Raw genomic sequence first — 21,022 nt, forward strand, 5'->3', positions numbered from 1 at the left:
TTGTTATTGTTGTTAAAATGCTCATAACTCAAGTGCAGTGATGCCTCAGCACAAACCCAAAAACACAACAAAAATAAAAGCCTGGTTGCATGTGGATGATTGGTTGATCACCTAAAGCAGTAACTTGGTTTGTGTATTCCTCAATTTCCCTGCCTCTCTTTTTAAATACAAAGACCTTGCCGCCTAGTAAAAACTGCCCTGTATTAAACAGACTGCTAATCAAACTTGATTTGATGTAGGAGTATTTTATCAGTCAGCTGAAGATTGAAGGAGTGGAACACCTCCCTCGTCGTGTAACAAATGAAATCACAAGTAACAATCGCTACGAGGTCTACACCCAAGGAGGTGTGATATTTGCAACAAGTCGAATACTTGTGGTCGACTTCTTGACTAATAGAATACCTTCAGACTTAATCACTGGTAAGAATTTGACACCTTGTCATTATTTGTATAATGATACAAACTAGCACTTTTTTGTGCCTGTCCCCACTGCTAAAGTCTAAACTAGAACCTCCTTGGGGGCAGCACTGGGTGTTTTGACTCAGCATTGTACTCCCAGGGGTTAGCACAATACCGGACACATTTTAGATGCTTAAAAAGTACTTGTAGCCTGAATAAGTAAGAATGACTTTTCCTTGCTCTCTAAGCTCCTATCTGGTTAATACGTCATAATTGGCTGGCATTTGCTTTTCGAATCTAATCAGCCTTGAAATGTTTATAGATATTCTTTGTATATTTCCTAAAATATTTGGTTTTCTCTTTAAAGGGTTTTTCTCCCCCCCCCCCCCCCCCGTGATTTGAAATTAAACCAAGTCGTTGCTTATTTATTTTGAGAAATAATGGCTTCATTTTAGCTAGAATTAATATAGAAAAGGAATTCGTTCTCATTATTATTCATCTGTTTGGCAACCTTTTCTGATTTCCCCCAAAGCTCATTTGAGGTCCCTACCTCTCTGTCCTCGGGTTATCCTGTGCTTCTCCCCAGTCATAGCACTAAAGAACAACCCAGTATATTTGCCAGTTTATTTTTCTGTCTCACTCTTGGATAACAAGCTTCATAAGCACAAGGAACAATTTGTTCATCGCAGGCTAAGAACCTGATACGCAGGGTATTAAACACGTAGTTGTTGGATGAACGTTGTGTGAATAAGCTGTGATCTTCAGTAAACTCCTGGAGGGCAGAGCGACTGTGACATTCATAATGGTATATCCCACTATTGCCCTGACCCAGAAGACCCTCAGGAAACATTTAGTGAATCAATGTATGAACGAATGTTTTATGTGGCTCATGGTAAACTGATTGAAGAAAAGCGTTTTTATACTTTTATAACATTTATAACTGTAATAAGCTGGGGCACAGGTGGTGAGGTCGGACTCACCTGGCTTTGAATGGGGATGCCACCACTCACAAGGAAGTTGTGTAATTTTGGTGAGCCTCAGTTCTCTTTTCTCTTTTTTTTTTAATTTTAGTTAGTTAACATATACAGGGCAATATTATTTCAGGAGTAGAAGTCAGTGATTGATCACTTACATACAACCCCCAGTGCTCATCACAAGTGTCCTCCTTAGTACCCATCCCCCATCTAGCCCATCCCCCACTCCCCTCCCTCCCTCAATCCTCAGTTCCCTGTCGTTAAGAATGGCATGTTTCCCTCTCTTCTCTCCGCCCACTTCCCACGTGTTCATCTGTTTCGTTTCTTGAATTTCCACACATGAGTGAAATCCTATGGTATTTGTCTTCCTCTGATTGACTTAGCATAATACACTCTAGCTCCATCCACATCATTGCAAATGGGAAGGGGTCATTCTTTTCGATGACTAAGTAATATTCCATCGTATAGATAGATACACCACATCTTCTGTATCCATTCACCAGTTGATGGGCACTTGGGCTCTTTCCATAATTTGGCTACTGTTGATAATGCTGCCGTAAACATCAGGTGCATGTACCCCTTCCAATCTGTATCTTTGTATCCTTTGGGTAAATACCTAATAGTACAATTGCTGGATTGTAGGGTCGTTTTATTTTTAGTTTCTTGAGGAACCTCCACACTGCTTTCCAGAGTGGCTGCACCAGTTTGCATTCCCACCAGCAGCACAAAAGAGATCCTCTTTCTCCGCATCCTCACCAACACCTGCTGTTTCTTGTGTTGTTAATCTTAGCCACTCTGACAGGTATGAGGTATTATCTCATCATGGTTTTGATTTCTATTTCCCTGATGATGAGTGATGTTGAGCATCTTTTCATGCGTCTGTTGGCCATCTGGATGTCTTCTTTGGAAAAGTATCTATTCGTGTCTTCAGCCCATTTCTTCACTGGGTTATTTATTTTTTGGGTGTTGAGTTTGAGAAGTTCTTTGTAGATTTTGGATGCCAACCCTTTATCAGATATGTCTTTTGTGAATATCTTCTCCCATTCTGTAGGCTGCCTTTTAGTTTTGTTGACTGTTTCCTTTGCTGTGCAGAAGATTTTTATCTTGATGAGGTCCCAATAGTTCATTTTTGCTTTTGTTTCCTTTGCCTCCAGCAACATATCTAGTAAGAAGTTGCTCCGGCCAAGGTCACAGAGGTTGCTGCCTGTGTTCTCTAGGATTTTGATGGTGTCTTGTCTCACATTTAGATCTTTGATCCATTTTGAGTTTATTTTTGTGTATGGTGTAGGAAAGTGGTCTGGTTCATCCTTCTGCTTGTCGCTGTCCAGTTTTCCCAGCACCACTTGTTAAAGAGACTTTTTTCCATTTTTCTTTCCTGCTTTGTCGAAAATGAGTTGGCCATATAGTTGTGGGTTCATTTCTTAAATTGAGAAAAAGAGCACCTCCTAGAGTTATCTTAAGGATTAAGTGAGTAAAAATAAACGGCTCAGTATAGTGCGTGATACATACTAAATGATAAATAATAGCAAAGAAAAAAAAAGCATTGGCTCTTCATAACCAGAAATTCTGATGCATCGTAAAGTCTTTCACTGTTTGCTGCTTTCTTCTCAGCTTAGTTTTATATTGCTTTAAGTGGATAAAATGGGGGCAGTGTACCGGAACTACCACTAGATGTCAGTATCGCTCTGACTTTTAGTCACCATTCAACCTACTTAGGCAGAGAGCGGGATGAATCAAAGAAACCTCCAAATTATAGCTTATAGGTAGTTCCTAATTAAAACCGCAAAATTCCCGGCCCATATCTGATCAACAGCCACTAATGAAGGCGCTGTTGCTGCCGCTGCTTGGCTGCAGGGAAGGTGAATGAATGCCAGACAAGAACGCCGCCCGATTCTGCTCCCCAAGGGATCATTCCCCCCCCCCCCCCCCCCCCCCCCCCCCCCCCCCGCTCCCGCCAGGCTGGCAATGACACTTTCACCACAACTCTGACAGACCAAACAGCAGTCCTTGAGACAGGTAACCCTCCGGAAAGTTCTGAATGTCCCCGGCCCTAACCTGCCCCCCCACCTCCACCGCTGCCATTGCTACTCGTGGTATCCGCCACCATACCCCACCCAAGGGTCCCTGCCAAACGCAACTCCCCGGTGCGGAGAGAACTGTGTAGATAGCGACCCTGGTTGTACTGGCAGGAGACAGGACAGGAGGCTTTCATTGCTAAAACGGCTCCTGACATCCCCAACTAGAACTCAGAACACGCTTTCCACGGGACGCTTAAAAACCCTCCCATGTTACATGTTAGGTTCGTGTGCCCAGTGCTGTAATCCAGTTTTCTGTTCACTCAACAAACATTTAGTGTCCTAAGGGTCCTTTGTTTGGTAGGGATGTGGTAGGTCCTGGAGACAGATGCACGAGGGACTGGTGAACTCTTGAGCTAGGCTCCCTCTGGGCTTGACCCCGCCTCCCCCGTGTACCAAAGTTGTGACCCCTGGCACGTTCCTTAATGTCATCAGGACTCTGTTTACTCACCCATAAATGGGAGACTGTAACAGTGCCTTCCTCTTAGGCTTAGCACACGGGTGAAATGAGATCATGTTTGTAAAATTCTTAGCTTCATGCTCAGCACACAGTCAAGCATTCTCTGATGACTGCTCGTTGTGATGTCCTTGTCCTTGAGCGGTGTCGTGGAGGAGGCAGGTGGAAAGCAGTACTCGCAGTACAGGATGAGATAACGAACTGTTGTGGGAGCATCAGAATGAAATGTAAGGAGGCTTTGGTGAGACCGCAGTTGCCCCCAGAAATACACCTGCTCGTGTTTTCTTGTTGCTGGTTTTTCAAATGGTGTGTCGGGGGTGGTGGGGAGTCCTCAGGGGGTGTCACTTAGGAGAAACCAGGCTTTGTCTTCAGGCACACATGGTTTGGGACCTTTAGCCTCCCATTGCTTGGTGGATGACCTTGATCAACCTGTTTGCCTCTCCTGATCTCATAATAATACCTACATCATAGAATTCTGAGGATTAAATGAATAACAGTCTGCAAAAGTACCTGACCCCAGTGCCCGGGATCGAGTATTCTCTTCTTCCATCTGGGTTCCAAAAGAATGACAGCCTTTTGGAACACAGCATTTTCTTTCTTTTTTCTTTTTTTAATGTTTGTTTATTTATTTTGAGAGAAGGGAGAACATGTGTGCACACGTGCATGAGCGGGGGAGGGGTAGAGAGGGAGAAGAGAGAGAATCCTAAGCAGGCTCTGGGCAGGATCTCACGGGGCTCGATCTCACGAACCGAAACCGTGAGATCATGACCTGAGCTGAGATCACGAGTCAGACGCTTACCCACCTGAGCCACCAGGTGAGCTGGAGCAGAACATTGTCTTAAATTGAGGCCCATCTTTCCTTTAGAAGCCCACCTTTATCACTTCAACCTTGTATAATACTTCAGTCTAGGCCAGCAAAGCGTAGCCCAGTGAAGTGCTTGGAAAAGCCCAGCGTCTTAAGTCCAGGATCTTTTCCGAGTTGTAAATTTGTTAGGTACACGTATTGCAGTTATTGAAAACCCTTTGTAAATTCCTAAATAACACTTACTGATTTTTAGCACATCTGAAAAATAGTGTGCTTAGCTAGAATTAGAATAGACGGTAGCTCTCTCCACCTCAGTCCAAAATTTAAACGCCAAAAGAGCAGAATCTGCATTGAGCCTCCTGAACTACTAAAAGGGGTCATAAATCACTATTAGTGTCATTTCCCAGATGCTAGGAGTCATGGGAACTGGTACAAAAACACAGAAGCACATTTTTGACAAATTTTTATGTAAGGTAATTGGCTTGATGTCGGTCTCAAAGACTAACAATCATCACAGAGTAATTGAGTTTTTGATTCAGAAATGACATCCGTGCACTCTTACGTCATACGTCTTCCTAATTTCTTGCTAATCACACTGCATCAAAATGGCATATATGTGTCATGTCTCGTGGATGTATTATACACACAAAAGAAAGATTATCTGGTCAGTGCTCTCATTTTATAAATAAGGAAACGTATAATAATTTCCTTGTTTTTGTGATCTCAGAAGTGTCCTAATCACAGCACCCCCAAACCCGGATGTAGTAAATATATTCATTAAAGGTCTTTATTTTAATGGACTAGTTTATCTCTCAGTTGAATATCCTCTGATTCCAAAAATTGAATTATTCTAGTAGGTGGTACAGATGTTACCCAGACTTGTGAAATGGCCCTCTTTTCTGTAGTCCACATCTGGTTCACATATGAAAGGAGAGTCAGTGAGGCACTTTGCTTTCAGAAACTCTTCCTCCGCCGTGCCAGACACACCCCACCCCAGGGCCTTTGCTCTTACTGTCCCCTCATCCTGGAACGGTCTTGGTGCACGTGGTTCCAAGGCTCACCTCCTCTTTTCCATCTAGCCTTGGCCCAGGTAGAGCCTCAACGAGGCGACCCTGCCTAAAGTTGCCCCCCATCACCCTTCACACACACTCCCTCTCCTCCTCCTCGGATTCCTTTTTTCCTCCCCAGCCCTTATCGCTGTACAACTTACTAAATCGTCTCTTTGTTTATATTGTGTATCGTAAGTACCGCAAGGACACAGATTGCCATCTGTGTGTTCACTGCTGTATCTCCGGCCCAGATGAGCACACCGCCCGTGCTCAAGAGAAATGTGGTGAAATCAGTGAATGAAAACGAGCATGAACTTCCTTGTCTGTTCTGTAATCTAAATTATTATCTCTTCCCAGGCATCTTGGTGTATAGAGCGCACAGGATAATCGAGTCTTGTCAAGAAGCATTCATCTTGCGTCTGTTTCGCCAGAAAAACAAGCGTGGTTTTATTAAAGCTTTCACAGACAATGCTGTCGCCTTTGACACTGGTTTTTGTCACGTGGAAAGAGTGATGCGAAATCTTTTCGTAGGGAAGCTGTATCTGTGGCCAAGGTAAATAGCCTTATGTGACAGATTTCTGTGAGAGAATCCACTCCGACTTAAGCGTGCACTTGAAAGTGATGTAAAATTTAGAGGAATTGCACTTGACATATGATAGCCAGGTCCATACCAAGTGCATCAAATAGAAACATATGGTTACCTCATTTGTGATTATTTTAAAAGGAGAGACAGATTTGATATTTCCTTTTCTGGTAGCCCGTCACATCCATCCAAGGGCAGCCACTTTATTGCTTCTTCTACGTTTAGCGAAACCCCCAGGGAATCTAGAGCCTAAGGTATATAACAGGTTTAGGAGAACTAAACTCCCTCTGAAAATTACCCGTCGGGGAATAAGGCACAAAGATTGTTTTATTAATTTTATTTAACGTTTATTTGTTTTTGAGAGACGGAGCACGAGCAGGGAAGGGGCAGAGAGAGGGAGACACAGAATCCGAAGCAGGCTCCAGGCTCCGAGCGGTCACACAGAACCTGACGCGGAGCTCGAACTCATGAACCGTGAGATCATAACCTGAGCGGAAGTCGGACGCTTAACTGACTGAGCCACTCAGGGGCCCCAAAGCGAAAAGATTTTTGAAGAATTCCTGTAAATGTCTAGGAAAACCCAGAAGGTTCCAATGTTCAAACATCTCGCACCTATGCTGATACGTATTTTGGTTACACTACATGGCATTTGAGAGTGATTGCCAGGGTCTTTTGCCTTTCTTGATTATGCTGTGTCAAGGATAGGCATGCTTTTTCTGTGAAGGGCCTGATAGTAAATATTTTGGGCTTTGCAGGCCATGTGGTTTGTGACAATGCTTCCAGTCTGCTGTTACATCAGGAAAGCAGCCATAGACAATACATAAACACTGGGCACGGCTGTGTTCCAATAACACTATTTCTAAAAACAGGCAATGAAAAAAAAAGAAACAACAAAAACGGGGCGCCTGGGTGGCTTCACTCGGTTGAGCATCTGACTTTGGCTCAGGTCATGATCTCATGGTTCATGGTTTCTAGCCCCACGTCGGGCTCTGCTGACCGCTCAGCCTGGAGCCTGCCTCGGATTCTGTGTCTCCCCCCTCTCTCTGCCCCTCCCCTGCTTGTGCTCTGTCTCTCTCTCCCTCTCTCTCAAAAATAAATAAACATTAAAAAAAAAAAAAAAAAAAAAAACAGGCACTGGTTTGGGCCCAGACCATATTTTTGCTGACCCCCTGCCTTATTCAACGAATACATCCTTTCGTTGAGATTAAAAGTACTTCTGAAAACATTGTCATTTTGCTGTCTGTTTGGTTTGTGTCTTAGTTGCATTTCCAAAACCCCTGTGAGAGCAAAAACTGAGAGCCGTGTTATTTCTGGTCTCGGAGAAAACGTTTGGAAACGATTTGTCTCTTCAGGTTCCATGTAGCAGTAAACTCATTCTTAGAACAGCACAAACCTGAAGTTGTAGAAATTCACGTTTCTATGACGCCTGCCATGCTCGCCATACAGACTGCCATCCTGGACATCCTAAATGCGTGTCTGAAAGAACTGAAATGCCACAACCCATCGCTCGAAGTTGAAGATTTGTCTTTAGAAAATGCTATTGGAAAACCGTTTGACAAGGTACTCTGCCTCTTTTCCTTGTAAGCGCAGTGTGTTAGGTTACAGCTTTAAAGAATTCCCGGTTCTTTTGCTAATTGCGGTGTCCTCAATAGGATATCGCTGTTATTTTTTTTAATGTTTTTTTATATGCATTTTTGAGAAAGACAGAGAGACAGAGTGTGAGCAGGGGAGGGGCACAGAGGGAGGGAGACACAGAACCCGAAGCAGGCTCCAGGCTCTGAGCTGTCAGCAAAGAGCCCAGTGCGGGGCCCGAACTCACAAACCGCGAGATCATGACCTGAGCCGAAGCCGGACGCTTAACTGACTGAGCCACCCAGGCGCCCCAGAAATTGTTGTTATTTTAAAACTAATCTGGAGGCGATTTAAGTACAACCTGTTCGGTTTACTGGAGAGTCATAATTTGTAGTAGAATACATGGATTGACCCTAAGCACAACTCTTTATTTTTGCAGTTATACAGTGATTATCTTGTATTTCAAGGATAATTAAGAGAAGGAAAAATAACCTTTTTGCTCTGAAATGACAGCATTTGGATATCTACAGATAGAAGAGTTTTACATGAGAATGCTTTCATAATTTATGATCTTTTGTTTGGAATAAAAATAATTGGGACGAGTTTTCATTACTGAGGAATGTGAACCTTGCTGTGTCCTAAAATTACGTTTTCAGTTGAGAAAATGTTAAGACTTTTAGTTCAAGGAACTTTTATTCTAACTGATGTTTTCTATTGTAGATGAATATTAATACAGATGCGTAAATGTCTAAAATTGAATTGTAGATCCAGAAAACGCTGACTTTTTAAAAAATTCCAGGCAGCTTTTTTTTTTTTCTATATTTTGGTGGAACAAGTTCCTGTCTTTTAAGCTCTGAATGCATCTCTGTGTCACTGGAAATAATTCAGAGTGATTATTTAAAAGGAAAAATTTAACTCCTCGTATCTCTGATTCTTCCAGAAAGTGCTTTTATTGAAATAATGATACATAAAACTAATTACATTATGTTTTGTTCCTCTGTTCTTACAGTTTAGTGCATGTGAAGCCACAAAGAAAAACCACAAAAAAACCCTTCCCATTCTTTTAATAGAATGTGTGCGTCCTTATTAAAAAACACAATATAACCTGATAGGTTTTGTACTAAGTTTCTGTTTCTCATTCCCTGGTAAAGGTCAAAGTATTATTTTGGGTATTCTTTCAGCAACCAGATGTAAATGCAGACATGACTCTCATCTTGTTAGAAAATTAACATTTTAAAATTTTTTTTATTTTTTATTTAATTTTTTAAACATTTATTTATTTATTTATTTATTTAGAGAGAGAGAGAGAGAGAGAGAGACAGAGAAAGACAGAGCATGAGCAGGGGAGGGGCAGAGAGAGAGGGAGACACAGAATCCGAAGCAGGCTCCAGGCTCCAAGCTGTCAGCACAGAGACTGACTCGGGGCTCAAACCCACGAACCGTGAGATCATGACCCGAGCCGAAGTGGGATGCTTAACCAACTGAACCACCCAGGCGCCCCAGAAAATTAACATTTGTTTAAGAGACAGAGCGAGGGGCGCCTGGGTGGCTCAGTTGGTTGAACGTCCGACTTTGGCTCAGGTCATGATCTCATGGTACATGGGTTCGAGCCCCGTGTGGGACTCTGTGCTGACAGCTCAGAGCCTGGAGCCTGCTTCGGATTCTGTGTCTCCCTCTCTCTCTGCCCCTAACCCGCTCGCGTTCTGTCTCTGTCTCTCTCAAAAATAAATAAACATTAAAAAAAGAATAGGAGAGAGAGCAAGAGCATGAATGAGAGAGAGGGGCGGGGCGGGGGGGGTGGGGTGGGGAAGGGGCAATCCTAAGCAGGTTCCACGCTGAGCGTGGCTTGATCCCACAACCCTGGAGTCCTGACCCAAGCAGAAATCAATAGTCGGATGCTCAACTGCCTGAGCTGCCCAGGTGCCCGGAAAATTTAACTTTTGTAGATTATTTTACAAAACAGGCATGCAGTTATATGTCCCAGTTTGTCTAGGATAGTTCTAGGATCTGTCTGTTGTCCCGGAGTGATTATTAATAATATAATTTCATTTTCATAAGAGCCCCAGATTGGACAGTAAACTATATGGTCACCCAGATACTCCTTCTGAGTATGAATTTGTTGGGTAAAGTGCCGTGTAGTGATACTGCTTCCATAGCATGCTACAGGTATTATCCTTTTTAGTTAAGAAATAGTTTGTGGGGCGCCTGGGTAGTTCAGTCGGTTAAGCGTCCGACTTCAGCTCAGGTCATGATTTCGCTGTTCGTGGATTCGAGCCCTGCGTCGGTCTCTGTGCTGACATCTCAGAGCCTGGAGACTTCTTCAGATTCTGTGTCTCCCTCTCTCTTTGCCCCTCCCCTGCTTGCACTCTGTCTCTCTCTCAAAAATAAATAAACAGTAAAAAAAAAAAAAGGAAAAAAAAAAGAATCAGTTTGTGAAGGACGTGTATATACGTAGCAGTGGATACGTAGATACCTACATAGTACATGCCAAAGCTAGCCTTCATTTTAGGCAACACTTTAGGATCCCAGAAAATATTCAAATGTAGTCCCTTGTTAATTTAACAAATTCTTTTCCATCCATGAATCACATTGGGGGGGGCGGAAAACCCAAGCAAATCACTTACACCACAAAGTTAAGGTACGTCGTTATTTAATTTGATATCATGTAGTTTCCCTGGTATGTGCCCTCTGTTCCCTGTTCAGCTGGATCCCACATCTTTATGTATCCAGGATAGGGTCACAACCAAATTCGGCAGAAACTGGGCAGGTCTAAGCTGTAAGCTTTGATGTTTCATGAAAACAAATGATTGGGGACACCTGGGTGGCTCAGTCAGTTCAGCGTCTGAATTTGGCTCAGGGAGCTCATGGTTGATGAGTTCAAGCCCCACATCAGGCTCAGCACTGACAGCATGGAGCCTGTGTGAAATTCCCTTTCTCCCTCTCTCAGCCTCTCCCCTGCTCCCACGCTCGCTCGCTCGCTCTCTCTCTCTCAAATAATAAATAAAAAAATAATAGCTATATCCAATATATTTTTAGCCATACTAAACTGTATTCTTGTTTTAGACGATCCGCCATTATCTGGATCCCTTGTGGCACCAGCTTGGAGCCAAGACTAAGTCCTTGGTTCAGGATTTGAAGATATTACGAACTTTGCTGCAGTATCTCTCTCAGTATGATTGTATCACATTCCTTAATCTTCTGGAATCTCTGAGAGCGACAGAGAAGGCTTTTGGTCAGAATTCAGGTGGGAGATAAAAATACTAATATTATTATGGGAGCTGATTTGAATAAAGTGTCGGATTTTGTTGGGGAATCAGATGTGGGGAGTGCTATATTCAACTACACGGTATACTAAGCTTTCAAATTACGTTTTATGTTCATAGCATAAGGATGTAGGTTTTATTGATAGCTAATGTTTCCGCCTACTGAACTTCTGTTCTGTATAATAATAAATATTCATATCCATTCCGGGCAATTTTATTTCTAGAAAAGACTCTGTATATTACAGGCAGTCCCCAACTTAGAAATAGGTTGTGTTCTGGAAGTTTAGTTGTTAAGAACTTCAAATTCATTTTCTCCTAAGAAACAGCAAGGGAGTTTAGGGTTTCATCAGCTAGAGTGCTGAAGACTGAAGAGATTTGTAGAGAAACATACTTAAACAGTTGGCTACCGTCTTATTTTTCTACCAGCCACATCTGCCCCACTAATGTGACCTCTGTCACTGTTTGACTAGACCGTTGATTTTCAAAATGGGGTCCATTGTCCTCTGAGGCCAAGATTTACTACCATTAGTAATGTTTTTAACTTTTAAAAATTATTTTGTTTTATTTGAGAGAGAGAGAGCAAGCAGGCAGGAAAAAGGGGCAGAGGGAGAGAGAGAGGGAGAGAGGATATTAAGCAGGCTCCATGTTCAGCACAGAGCCTGATGCAGGGCTCAGTCCCACAACCTCAAGATCGTGACCTGAACAGAAAGAAGGAGTCAGACACTCCACCAACTGAGCCCCCCAAGCGCCCCTACAATTAATAGTTTTTATTGCTTCATCAGGGACATTAAGTAATAAGCTACGAATGCACAGCAGTGAAGAACACATTGACCACTAGTACTCTTTGGTTCCACTGCCTTGATGATGCTCAGGCACCCAGCAGTGTTACCCCCCAGTGCTTTTGCACCATTACCAGAAATGTCACCACAGTGGGAAAAAAACAAAATAAGGAATTATTACTCATCTGAGAATAGTTTTGAGCTCCAGACTCCCTGAAAACATTTTGGTGGCCCCCAGAGGTCACTAGGCCACACTTTGAAAGCCCACTGGCCTAATCAAACAGTGATTGAGGCCTCAGTAAGGGAGAAGGTACGGTTCAGAGAACACTATGGCAGGCAGTTGTATAGATAGGGCATGTGACCATCAGAGAGTCTTTAAAATTCATCCCAAATTGAAGGCCTTTTTTTTTTTTTTTTAACTTTTCATATTAGGTTGGCTCTTTCTTGAGTCCAGCACCTCGATGTTTGTTAATGCTCGAGCAAGGGTTTATCATCTTCCAGATGCCAAAATGAACAAAAAAGGCAAGGTGTCTGAAAAAATGGAAATTGAACAAGTACAAGGTATCCTGTAGGCTTCATCTTTAACTGTGTCTCTTATTTAAGTATTTGGTGTGAAAATTCTTACCAAGTCAACGTGTAATCCTCAGTCTCCTTCAGCTGTGTGAAGAATGCGTGCCTGTATGTTAAAGGCGTGTTATGTGTAACGTAAGTTAAAAGTATCCAGCATGGCAAGTCCTAGAATCCGTTGTTAGAGGATTCCGGATAACAAGTGCCAAATATCAGTCAAGAGTGTTCTTACTGCTATATAAGAACTATTGATTGATACATTTTTTTTTTTTTTACTTCAGAATAATAACTACTTTTGGCACTTACAGTCTTAACAGAATATTTAACATTCCTTTTAGCTGTACAAAAATAAATATACCAGAATGAGGCGAGAATAGGTTTATTCCAATACTTATCTAGTGGGTATGACAAATATCATTGGTTTTTTAAAGCATGGGATAGGATTGATGCTGACTTTCTGCCTAGTTCAAAGGTCTAGTTCAAAACTTAAATACATTAGTGATGCATTTGGGTACTTACAGAAATGTTTGATTGTGGTCTCCTTGTATTCCATTTTCAGGAATGTGAAAGTCATGCGGATTAGAAATAATAAATACTCTTCCTCTGTACTAATTCTTTCGTTTTATGTAGCAGCTTATATATAGTATCATGGATGACAACTAATACAGAATCATCTGAAATTCATGACGCACATGTAACTTTCTCTCAAGGCACTATGAAACCTCTCTTTCCTTTAAATTAAAGTTCATTTATTTTGAGACAGAGCATGTGTGCAAGCCAGAGAGAGGCAGAGAAAGAGGGAGAGAGAGAATCCCAGGCAGCCTCCATGCTGTAAGCACAGAGCCTGATGTGAGCTCAAACCCATGATCCGTGAGATCATGACCTGAGCCGAAACCAAGAGCGGACGCTCAACCGACTGAGCCACTCAGGCACCCCACTATAAAACCTCTGTTAATGTCAGTTTCAAATATCTTCTATTTAGACCTTAAAGAGACCTTTTTCAAGAAAGTAGTTTCTATCTGGCATCAGGAAGGAAGCTCAAAAGAACAAGCTTTTGGAATGACGCTTGTGTTGTCTGTGTTGTGTTGTTTTGAAAGCCTGTGGAACACTTTACAGGTGAATACTACCCTGGAGAATGAGGTTATCCTTTTATTCCCATACAGAAACAAAAAAGGAATTGGTGCTAGAAAGCAACCCGAAGTGGGAAGCTCTGACCGAAGTACTGAAAGAAATTGAGGCGGAAAATAAGGAGAGTGAAGCCCTTGGGGGTCCAGGTAGGAAAAAAAGAGAAGAGGACGTTTGCTTTCAAAATGAAGCAAATGAGTCTTCGTTATTAGTCCTTTAAAAGTAACTTACTGTTATTGGGGCGCCTGGGTGGCTCAGTCGGTTAAGCGTCTGACTTCAGCTCAGGTCATGATCTCGCGGCCCGTGAGTTCGAGCCCCGCATCGGGCTCTGGGCTGATGGCCCAGAGCCTGGAGCCTGCTTCCGGTTCTGTGTCTCCCTCTCTCTCTGCCCCTCCCCTGTTCATGCTCTGTCTCTGTCTCAAAAATAAACATTAAAAAAAAAATTTAAAAAAAAAGTAACTTACTGTTATTTTGTTTATCAGATGTAAAAGAATAAGTGCCAGATGAACACAGAAATCCTAGTGGCAGCCTCCTTTCTGTTCGTTTGATGTGATTTTCTCCTGGTTGAATACTTGCATACTTGTAGAAAGCAGATTGCCTTGCTGGGCTGGTTGACTTCTCAGGACTTCTATTTAAAGATGCAGCTAATCTCCACATACACATTCACCACGATTTCAATCTAGAATCCCCCGAGGAGAAAGCTAATGGGCTTTTTTTATATTCTCAGCAAGTGTCTTTCCAAAGACGTCTCAACTGTTCTATGGATCAACACTGACGTGGCCCTGAAAAAAAAAATTCCAGATTTTAGGGCCCCTCTCTTCAAGCATGAGTATACTAGTAGATTAGCATCGTAGACCAAACCCGCTAAAATTTTTTTTTAAATAAAACCAGATATTTACTTTTTTTTTTAATGTGTATTTATTTTTGAGAGACAGACAGAGGCAGAGCACAAGCAGGGGAGGGACAGAGAGAGGGGGAGACACAGAATCTGAAACAGGCTCCAGGCTCCGAGCTGTCAGCACAGAGCCTTGACGTGGGGCTCGAGCCCACAAACCGTGAGATCATGACTGAACCAAAGTCAGACACTTGACCGACTGAGCCCCCCAGGCGCCCCAAAACCAGATGTTTAAAAAAACTAGATTTTTCTTTAGTGTATTGAGACTTTGAACTCCTATGAATCAGTAAAGGCAAGCACATAATTCTTATATGAGTAAATACGCTGGTGATATTATCTGAGAACGTATGGTACTTTGATTTAAGACTCCAAGTCATGCCTGCTCCCTTAGGAAAATTGAAAAGTACCAAGAAAAAAGAGAAAGGAAAAAATTCTGTCTAGAAGCCACATTGGTGTATTTCCTCCAGGTTTTCTTTTCTGTATTTTCTGTTTCACATTGTTAAGGTCACAGTGCAATGTAATTTCTGGATATATAATTAGCAAGTCAAATGATAACGTTCTTGAGACATATTACCACATTTGACTTACATGAAATTTTTATGAGTTTTCATTTCTTCTAGCAATGTTAGAGCTCATCTCTTTTTCACTTAGCAGTGACTGGAGATCATATATTCGTGTGTGTGTATACATACATATGTGTAACAATTTTATTAATTTGGAGAAAAATGTTCATTTGAAATTTGGTATTTGCTAAGCTCATTGTTTTCTTTTTTTAATGTAAAAAACGTTTTTTAATGTTTATTTATTTTTGAGAGAGAGAGACAGAGCACAAGCATGAAAGGGTCAGAGAGAAGGAGACACAGAATCGGAAGCGGGCTCCAGGCTCTGAACTGTCAGCACAGAGCCCGATGTGGGGCTCGAACTCATGAGCTATAAGATCATGACCTGAGCTGAAGTCGGACTTGTAACCGACTGAGCCACCCAGGCGCCCCAAGTTCAATGCTTTCTTAATGCTTTTTCCTCTTTGGTGAATTGTCTTTCTTTTCCTTGGCCAAATTAGGGTATGTCCTCGGTTTGTATTGGCTTTTTATATATTAAAGATACTATCATTTATGATAGTTGTTTTGTAAAGTCGTTTTTCTGTCTTTAGCTTTCTTAATGCACAGTTTTTTTCTTATATAGAGTCCCTCTCAGATTATAGATATCAGTCTTGTCTGAGATATCTTCCACTGTTTTTAAGCCTAGAAAATCATCTCCATCCACAGAGATGGAGAGTAGTTGCCTTTTTTTTTAATGATTTAATATTTAACATTTGACTCAGTAATCCATTTGGAATTTATTTTGGCATATAAAATCCTCTGGAAAATTATTAATTAAAAAGAGCTTCTGTAAAGCCTCCATTATACCACGGCTAGGCTTTCCTAAGACTAAATGTTTCTGGCTTCAACTTTACTCAAAAGATTTCACTAATCCTGTCAGAGAGGGAAAGCATTTGATAAGCATCTGAGACCCTTTTTAAACAAATTGTAAATGCGCCAAGGGGTCAGATGTGTCTTCTTTGTCAGGGGAGGAGGCGAGCAGGCGGACAGAGAACGGGGGTGTGGTGGCAGTGGGGGGACACGTGAGGTAATGGTAACATTACGCTGTTTGGTAATTTTAGGTCAGGTACTGATTTGTGCAAGTGATGAGCGAACGTGTTCCCAGCTGAGAGAGTATATCACGATCGGAGCAGAGGCCTTCTTGTTGAGGCTCTACAGGAAGACCTTTGAGAGGGACAGCAAAGCCGAGGACGTGTGGGTGCAATTTAGAAATGAGGACAGTGCAAAGAGAATGGCGAAATCTCACAAAAGGCCTAAAGACCCCCACAGCAAACAGAGGGCTGCCCCCAAAGAAAGGACTCTCAAGAAGAAGAAGCGGCGGTTAACTTTAACACAGATGATAGGAAAGCCTGAAGAACCGGAAGAGGAAGGGGATGCCAAGGAAGGCTGTCCTGGAGACACGGGCAGTAGCCCAGACAGTTCCTTAGAAGAAATCAAGCACGAGGAATTTGACTTAAACTTGTCATCCGATGCCGCTTATGGAATACTGAAAGACCCGCTCACCATCATCCACCCTCTCTTGGGCTGCAGTGACCCCTACGCTTTGACAAGGGTGCTGCACGAGGTGGAACCGAGATACGTGGTTCTGTACGACGCCGAGCTAACGTTTGTTCGCCAACTTGAGATTTACCGGGCGAGTAGGCCTGGGAAGCCTCTGAGGCAAGTTATAAAGAACATGAGCTCTTTCCTCTCTCTTTTTTGATGCATATATATATATATATATATATATATATATATATATATATACATAATCTTTGTTATTGAAGTATAGCTTGACCTGTTCGATTAGTTTCAGTTGTACAACACAGTGATTGGGCAATTATATACGTTCTAAAATGCTCACCATGATAAGTGTGTTACGATATCATCGCCTATATTCCCAATGCTGTACTTTTCATCCCGCGGCTTATTTATTTTATAAGTTTGTACCTCTTCATCCCCGTCGCCCATTCTGCCCATTCTCCCCACACCCCCTCTGGCAACCATCACTGTGTTCGCTGTCTGAGTCTCTCTCTCTGTTGTTGTTTGTTCATTTGTTTTGTTTCTTTTTAGATTCTACTTATAAGTGAAATCATATGGTATTTATTTGTCTTTCTCCGTCTGGCGTATTTCGCCTAGCACACTGCCCTTGAGGTCCATCCACGTTGTGGCAGATGGCAAGATTTCATTCTTTTTCGTGGCCAAGTAATATTCCATCCGTTGAACTATTTCTGAAAGGCTCCAATTTCACAGTTCTTCAGGCTTTAACACAGACACCGCACCAGCTACACATGGATTGTCTTTAACATTCTGTTGTCATGATGGGTGGGTGGAGTTTATGAGACCTTCTTTTGCTTTCTGACCAATCTAGGAAGTTTACATATGAAGCGTGTCAGATGTCCTAGCAGAACAACAAGTCTAGGGAATGATTTGTATTCCCATTACTTACTGCCCTGCTGTTCCATACTGTGTGCCTTATGCATTGGTTGTAGCTTCTGGGGTACTGGATCTGAACAAGGCCAGAAAATCTATAATATCATAACCTCCACCAAAAATTACTGTAGTTATGACTCACCTCTGTAATTTCAATCTTCTGAAAGGTCATCCTTATAAATTTGAAGTGACTCTAAGTTACATCCACATAAAATGAAAGTGTTTGGGGAATTATTGTACCAAGTTTTCTTGAGTTTCAAGAATTAGCAGCTAAAAAAATCTAGAGAAATATCAGATTGAGAAAATGATGCCTCTCAAAGAATATAGTGTTCTGGCCCTCCAATTATCTGAAGGAAATAAACAGCAAAATTAATATCCTGAACTCAGTCTGAACCAAAAACAGAGCCAAAAGAAACCTTCCTAGCAGCTTAACTGACACAACCTTCCCGAGCAGAGATGAATGGAGCAGGTGGGTCAGAAATAACACAGGATGAAGAGATTGGACGAAGCTGGTCAAATAATTACAGGCTGGTAGATTTTTCATACTTTGCTATTGATCACCTGTGTAGATAGCTTGTTCGCTGTAAAGTTCTCTGTTGCCTGAGAATGGAACAGTGTGATATTTGAAAACAAAATGTGAGAATTGGAAGGGACCTTGGGGTTCCACTGGTCTCCATCAGTGGGAAACTGAGGCCCAGAAGTGATGAGTTACTTGCCCGTGGCCATGTCGCACTTCTGGGGGACAGCTGAGGTCTCTGGACTCATTGTCCAATGGTTTTTTTTTGTATGTTTTTTTGTTTTTGAGCTGTCCACACTTCAAAGAAAGATAACCTAGGAGTATGATGTCTGGAAGAAAAGTTGAGGACTGAAAACCTCCGGTAAAAGGTGAAGAAGGAGGACAGACGAGGTGCTTAATTCAGCCTCTTAGCAACAAACAAGATAGGAAAGCTGCCCTTCCTAAGAGAAAATAATATATCGAATTATTGTCTTGAGGCTGATAGCATCCATATGTCTTCCATGCCCATGTGTTTATATAAAACGTGCACTGACTCGGTTCTGTTAAGACATGGGTAAAAAAGAACCGAGAAGGAAGATAAAGGTCATATAGATTTCATGTGTTTATTTCTCACTGGCATGAACTTTCACAAGCTGCGTTTTATAACTAGCAGCCAGCTTTTCAAATTATCGTTTGGCAGAGGGGTAAAGAGAAAAGTGACAAAAGAGAAGCCGCCGAGATTCTGTGTTTTCTGATTTGTTTATACTTCTGAGGCAAGACTTACTCTCTCCCTCTAGTTATATTTCAGTGTTTACCTAAACTCTGTTCCTCCTTTCTGTGAAGGGGGCAAAAAAATGTGGTAATGAGACTTTTAACAGGTGGGGGTTTAGGCAGCTTCGTTTTTAGGTGTGTGATTAATGGAACCTTTTATTCTTGGTCAAATATTTATTATTGCAGCCCTCTAGGTTGCTGATTTCAAATGCTGTGCTGTGCTCTTCCTTTTAGGGATTAAAAATTATGTTTTTACAGCCTAAAAGAGTTCTGTTTTAACTGGCAGGGTTTACTTTCTTATATACGGAGGCTCAACAGAGGAACAGCGCTATCTCACTGCTTTGCGGAAAGAAAAGGAAGCTTTTGAAAAACTCATAAGGTAATAATACATGGAAATTTTCAAGGTCTAGGGGCTTCTCTGAGTGGAGGCATAGCATAATCACCCTCAGGAGGGATGGAGAGGGGGAGACCCTGGGAGGATCGCGTCAAGATAAACCTGTGGTCCGCTTCATCCCTGGGGTACGTGCACCTTTCTTCTTTCTCCCCCGTCTCGGGTTGCCTTTCGATGGTTTGACAGAATATTGGAAACGTGGAGAGACCTGCTTCTCTGCTTGTAAAGACGTGCGACGCAAAACACCAAAAATACAGCTCGACCGACTACTTTCCTAAGAAATAACGTTCTTAAATTTCCCATACCCCCATGCACGAGATTTCTCCTTTGCCTTGGAGTGATGATTTAGTTCCTCCTTGTAAAATTTCCATGGTCTGGGGGTGGGTGACTGCCTTCCCTTTGGCCGGGAAATGCTTTTACAACCCAGTCACTTCAGATCACCAGCAGTAGAATCACCCCAGGAAGATATTTTTTTTGACGGTGTGACATTTACCCAAACATTCGTGTATGAGTTTTAGGACGAGCGTCTGGCAGTGTGCCGAATCCAAATCGAAAATGCTCTTCTGTGTAACATAAGGCAGATGTTCTAAGTGAGGTATGCACAAACCAGTCAGCTACCTTTTACCCCCCTAGGTCCTGGGGAAATCTGATAACCTTGCACCAGAGGATGCTGTCCAGGAGGTGGCAGCTTGGTGAGGGAAGATGGGCCACATGATCTCTTAGGGGCCTCAAAAGCCAGGGCAGGGGCCTCAAAAGCCAGGGCAGGGGCTGGACAGGGCATCCTCGAGCTGAGCTAGAGAAAAGGCTAGAGTGGAGGAGACCGTGGCTTGGACTGACCAATCGTCCAAGCCTCAGACATTGGCAGTGTATCAGTGGCAACGAGAGGGCGGAAATCATTGTCACTGGCTATCAGCCCACCAGGGCTCCCCACAGAATTTCACAATGGACAGCCTTCCTCTAATACTGGCTGTGGGCTCTCAGTATACACGTAAAATGTCCCCAAACCCCACTTCCTCTGGGGCATGCTTTCTTGGAAACGGGTGCTTACTGAATCCGTGCCACTGGGTCCCTGTGGAGGGGCTCAGCTCGTTACATGGGCAGTACCCTTCCCCCCCGCCAAATCCTCTGTGAATACGATGTGCTTTGGCCTGGATTCTTCCAGCTTCTGGCCAGTCCTTTCAGCCTATGAAAGTATTTTCTATTAACAGGCTCTGTGGGATGGTTTATATGCGTGTACTTATGTTTTTTGGCAAAATATTTCAGAAAGTGTGATAACCAACCAGGTATTCAACAGGCTGCCTCTTCCTGTCCAAAGCTTTTAGCGTTTCTTCTGTGCCTTCTAGACCCTCTCTCCCCCACGACTCAAAACCGCCAACAGACACGTACCGGGCATCTCTGAGGTGCCAAGCCCTGTGCCACTAGGAACATGCTGTAGTCACAGCAGTGCCGGAAGTCCCTGCGCTGCTCGAGCTCATCCTCTGGTGGGAAAGACGAGCGTTAAGTGACCATGAATATTACACTAAGTGGACCTGCATGGAGCCCGGCCACAGTGGTGAAAGAACAGGGTGTGGTAGTGGGTGCCAGAGAGACCAGGCCCGGTGTGGGGACAACGGGTGGCTTCGCTGGAGAGGTGACGCGTAAGCCGACGCGTGAAGAATGTGCCCTAGGTGCTAAGACGACAGGGCGGAGAGGAGTGTGCCTGAAGGCGCCGAGATACAGGAAGCCCTGGTGAGGATCGAGAACGTGACTGTGGAGGCAGTGAGACAGCACCGAAGCGTTCTAAGTGGGAAGTCTATTTTTAGAGGCGCTC

The 21,022-nt window shown here is 42.9% G+C and overlaps 1 protein-coding gene across 1 annotated transcript in view; it reads left to right on the forward strand.

Moving 5' to 3' along the window:
- The window catches only part of ERCC4 (ERCC excision repair 4, endonuclease catalytic subunit), a 29,655-nt gene that overhangs the window by 1,523 nt on the left and 7,110 nt on the right, over nucleotides 1–21,022 (forward strand). Inside the window, exons 2-9 of the mRNA XM_019468626.2 lie at nucleotides 240–420; nucleotides 6,117–6,312; nucleotides 7,695–7,902; nucleotides 10,978–11,158; nucleotides 12,389–12,517; nucleotides 13,687–13,797; nucleotides 16,204–16,801; nucleotides 19,108–19,200. Of these exons, the coding sequence (XP_019324171.2) occupies nucleotides 240–420; nucleotides 6,117–6,312; nucleotides 7,695–7,902; nucleotides 10,978–11,158; nucleotides 12,389–12,517; nucleotides 13,687–13,797; nucleotides 16,204–16,801; nucleotides 19,108–19,200 (1,697 nt within the window). The remainder of the gene's footprint in view (nucleotides 1–239; nucleotides 421–6,116; nucleotides 6,313–7,694; nucleotides 7,903–10,977; nucleotides 11,159–12,388; nucleotides 12,518–13,686; nucleotides 13,798–16,203; nucleotides 16,802–19,107; nucleotides 19,201–21,022) is intronic.

The sequence above is a fragment of the Panthera pardus genome, unplaced genomic scaffold, assembly GCF_024362965.1.
Source record: "Panthera pardus isolate Hobbes unplaced genomic scaffold, ASM2436296v1 HiC_scaffold_5, whole genome shotgun sequence".
Taxonomy (NCBI): domain Eukaryota; kingdom Metazoa; phylum Chordata; class Mammalia; order Carnivora; family Felidae; genus Panthera; species Panthera pardus.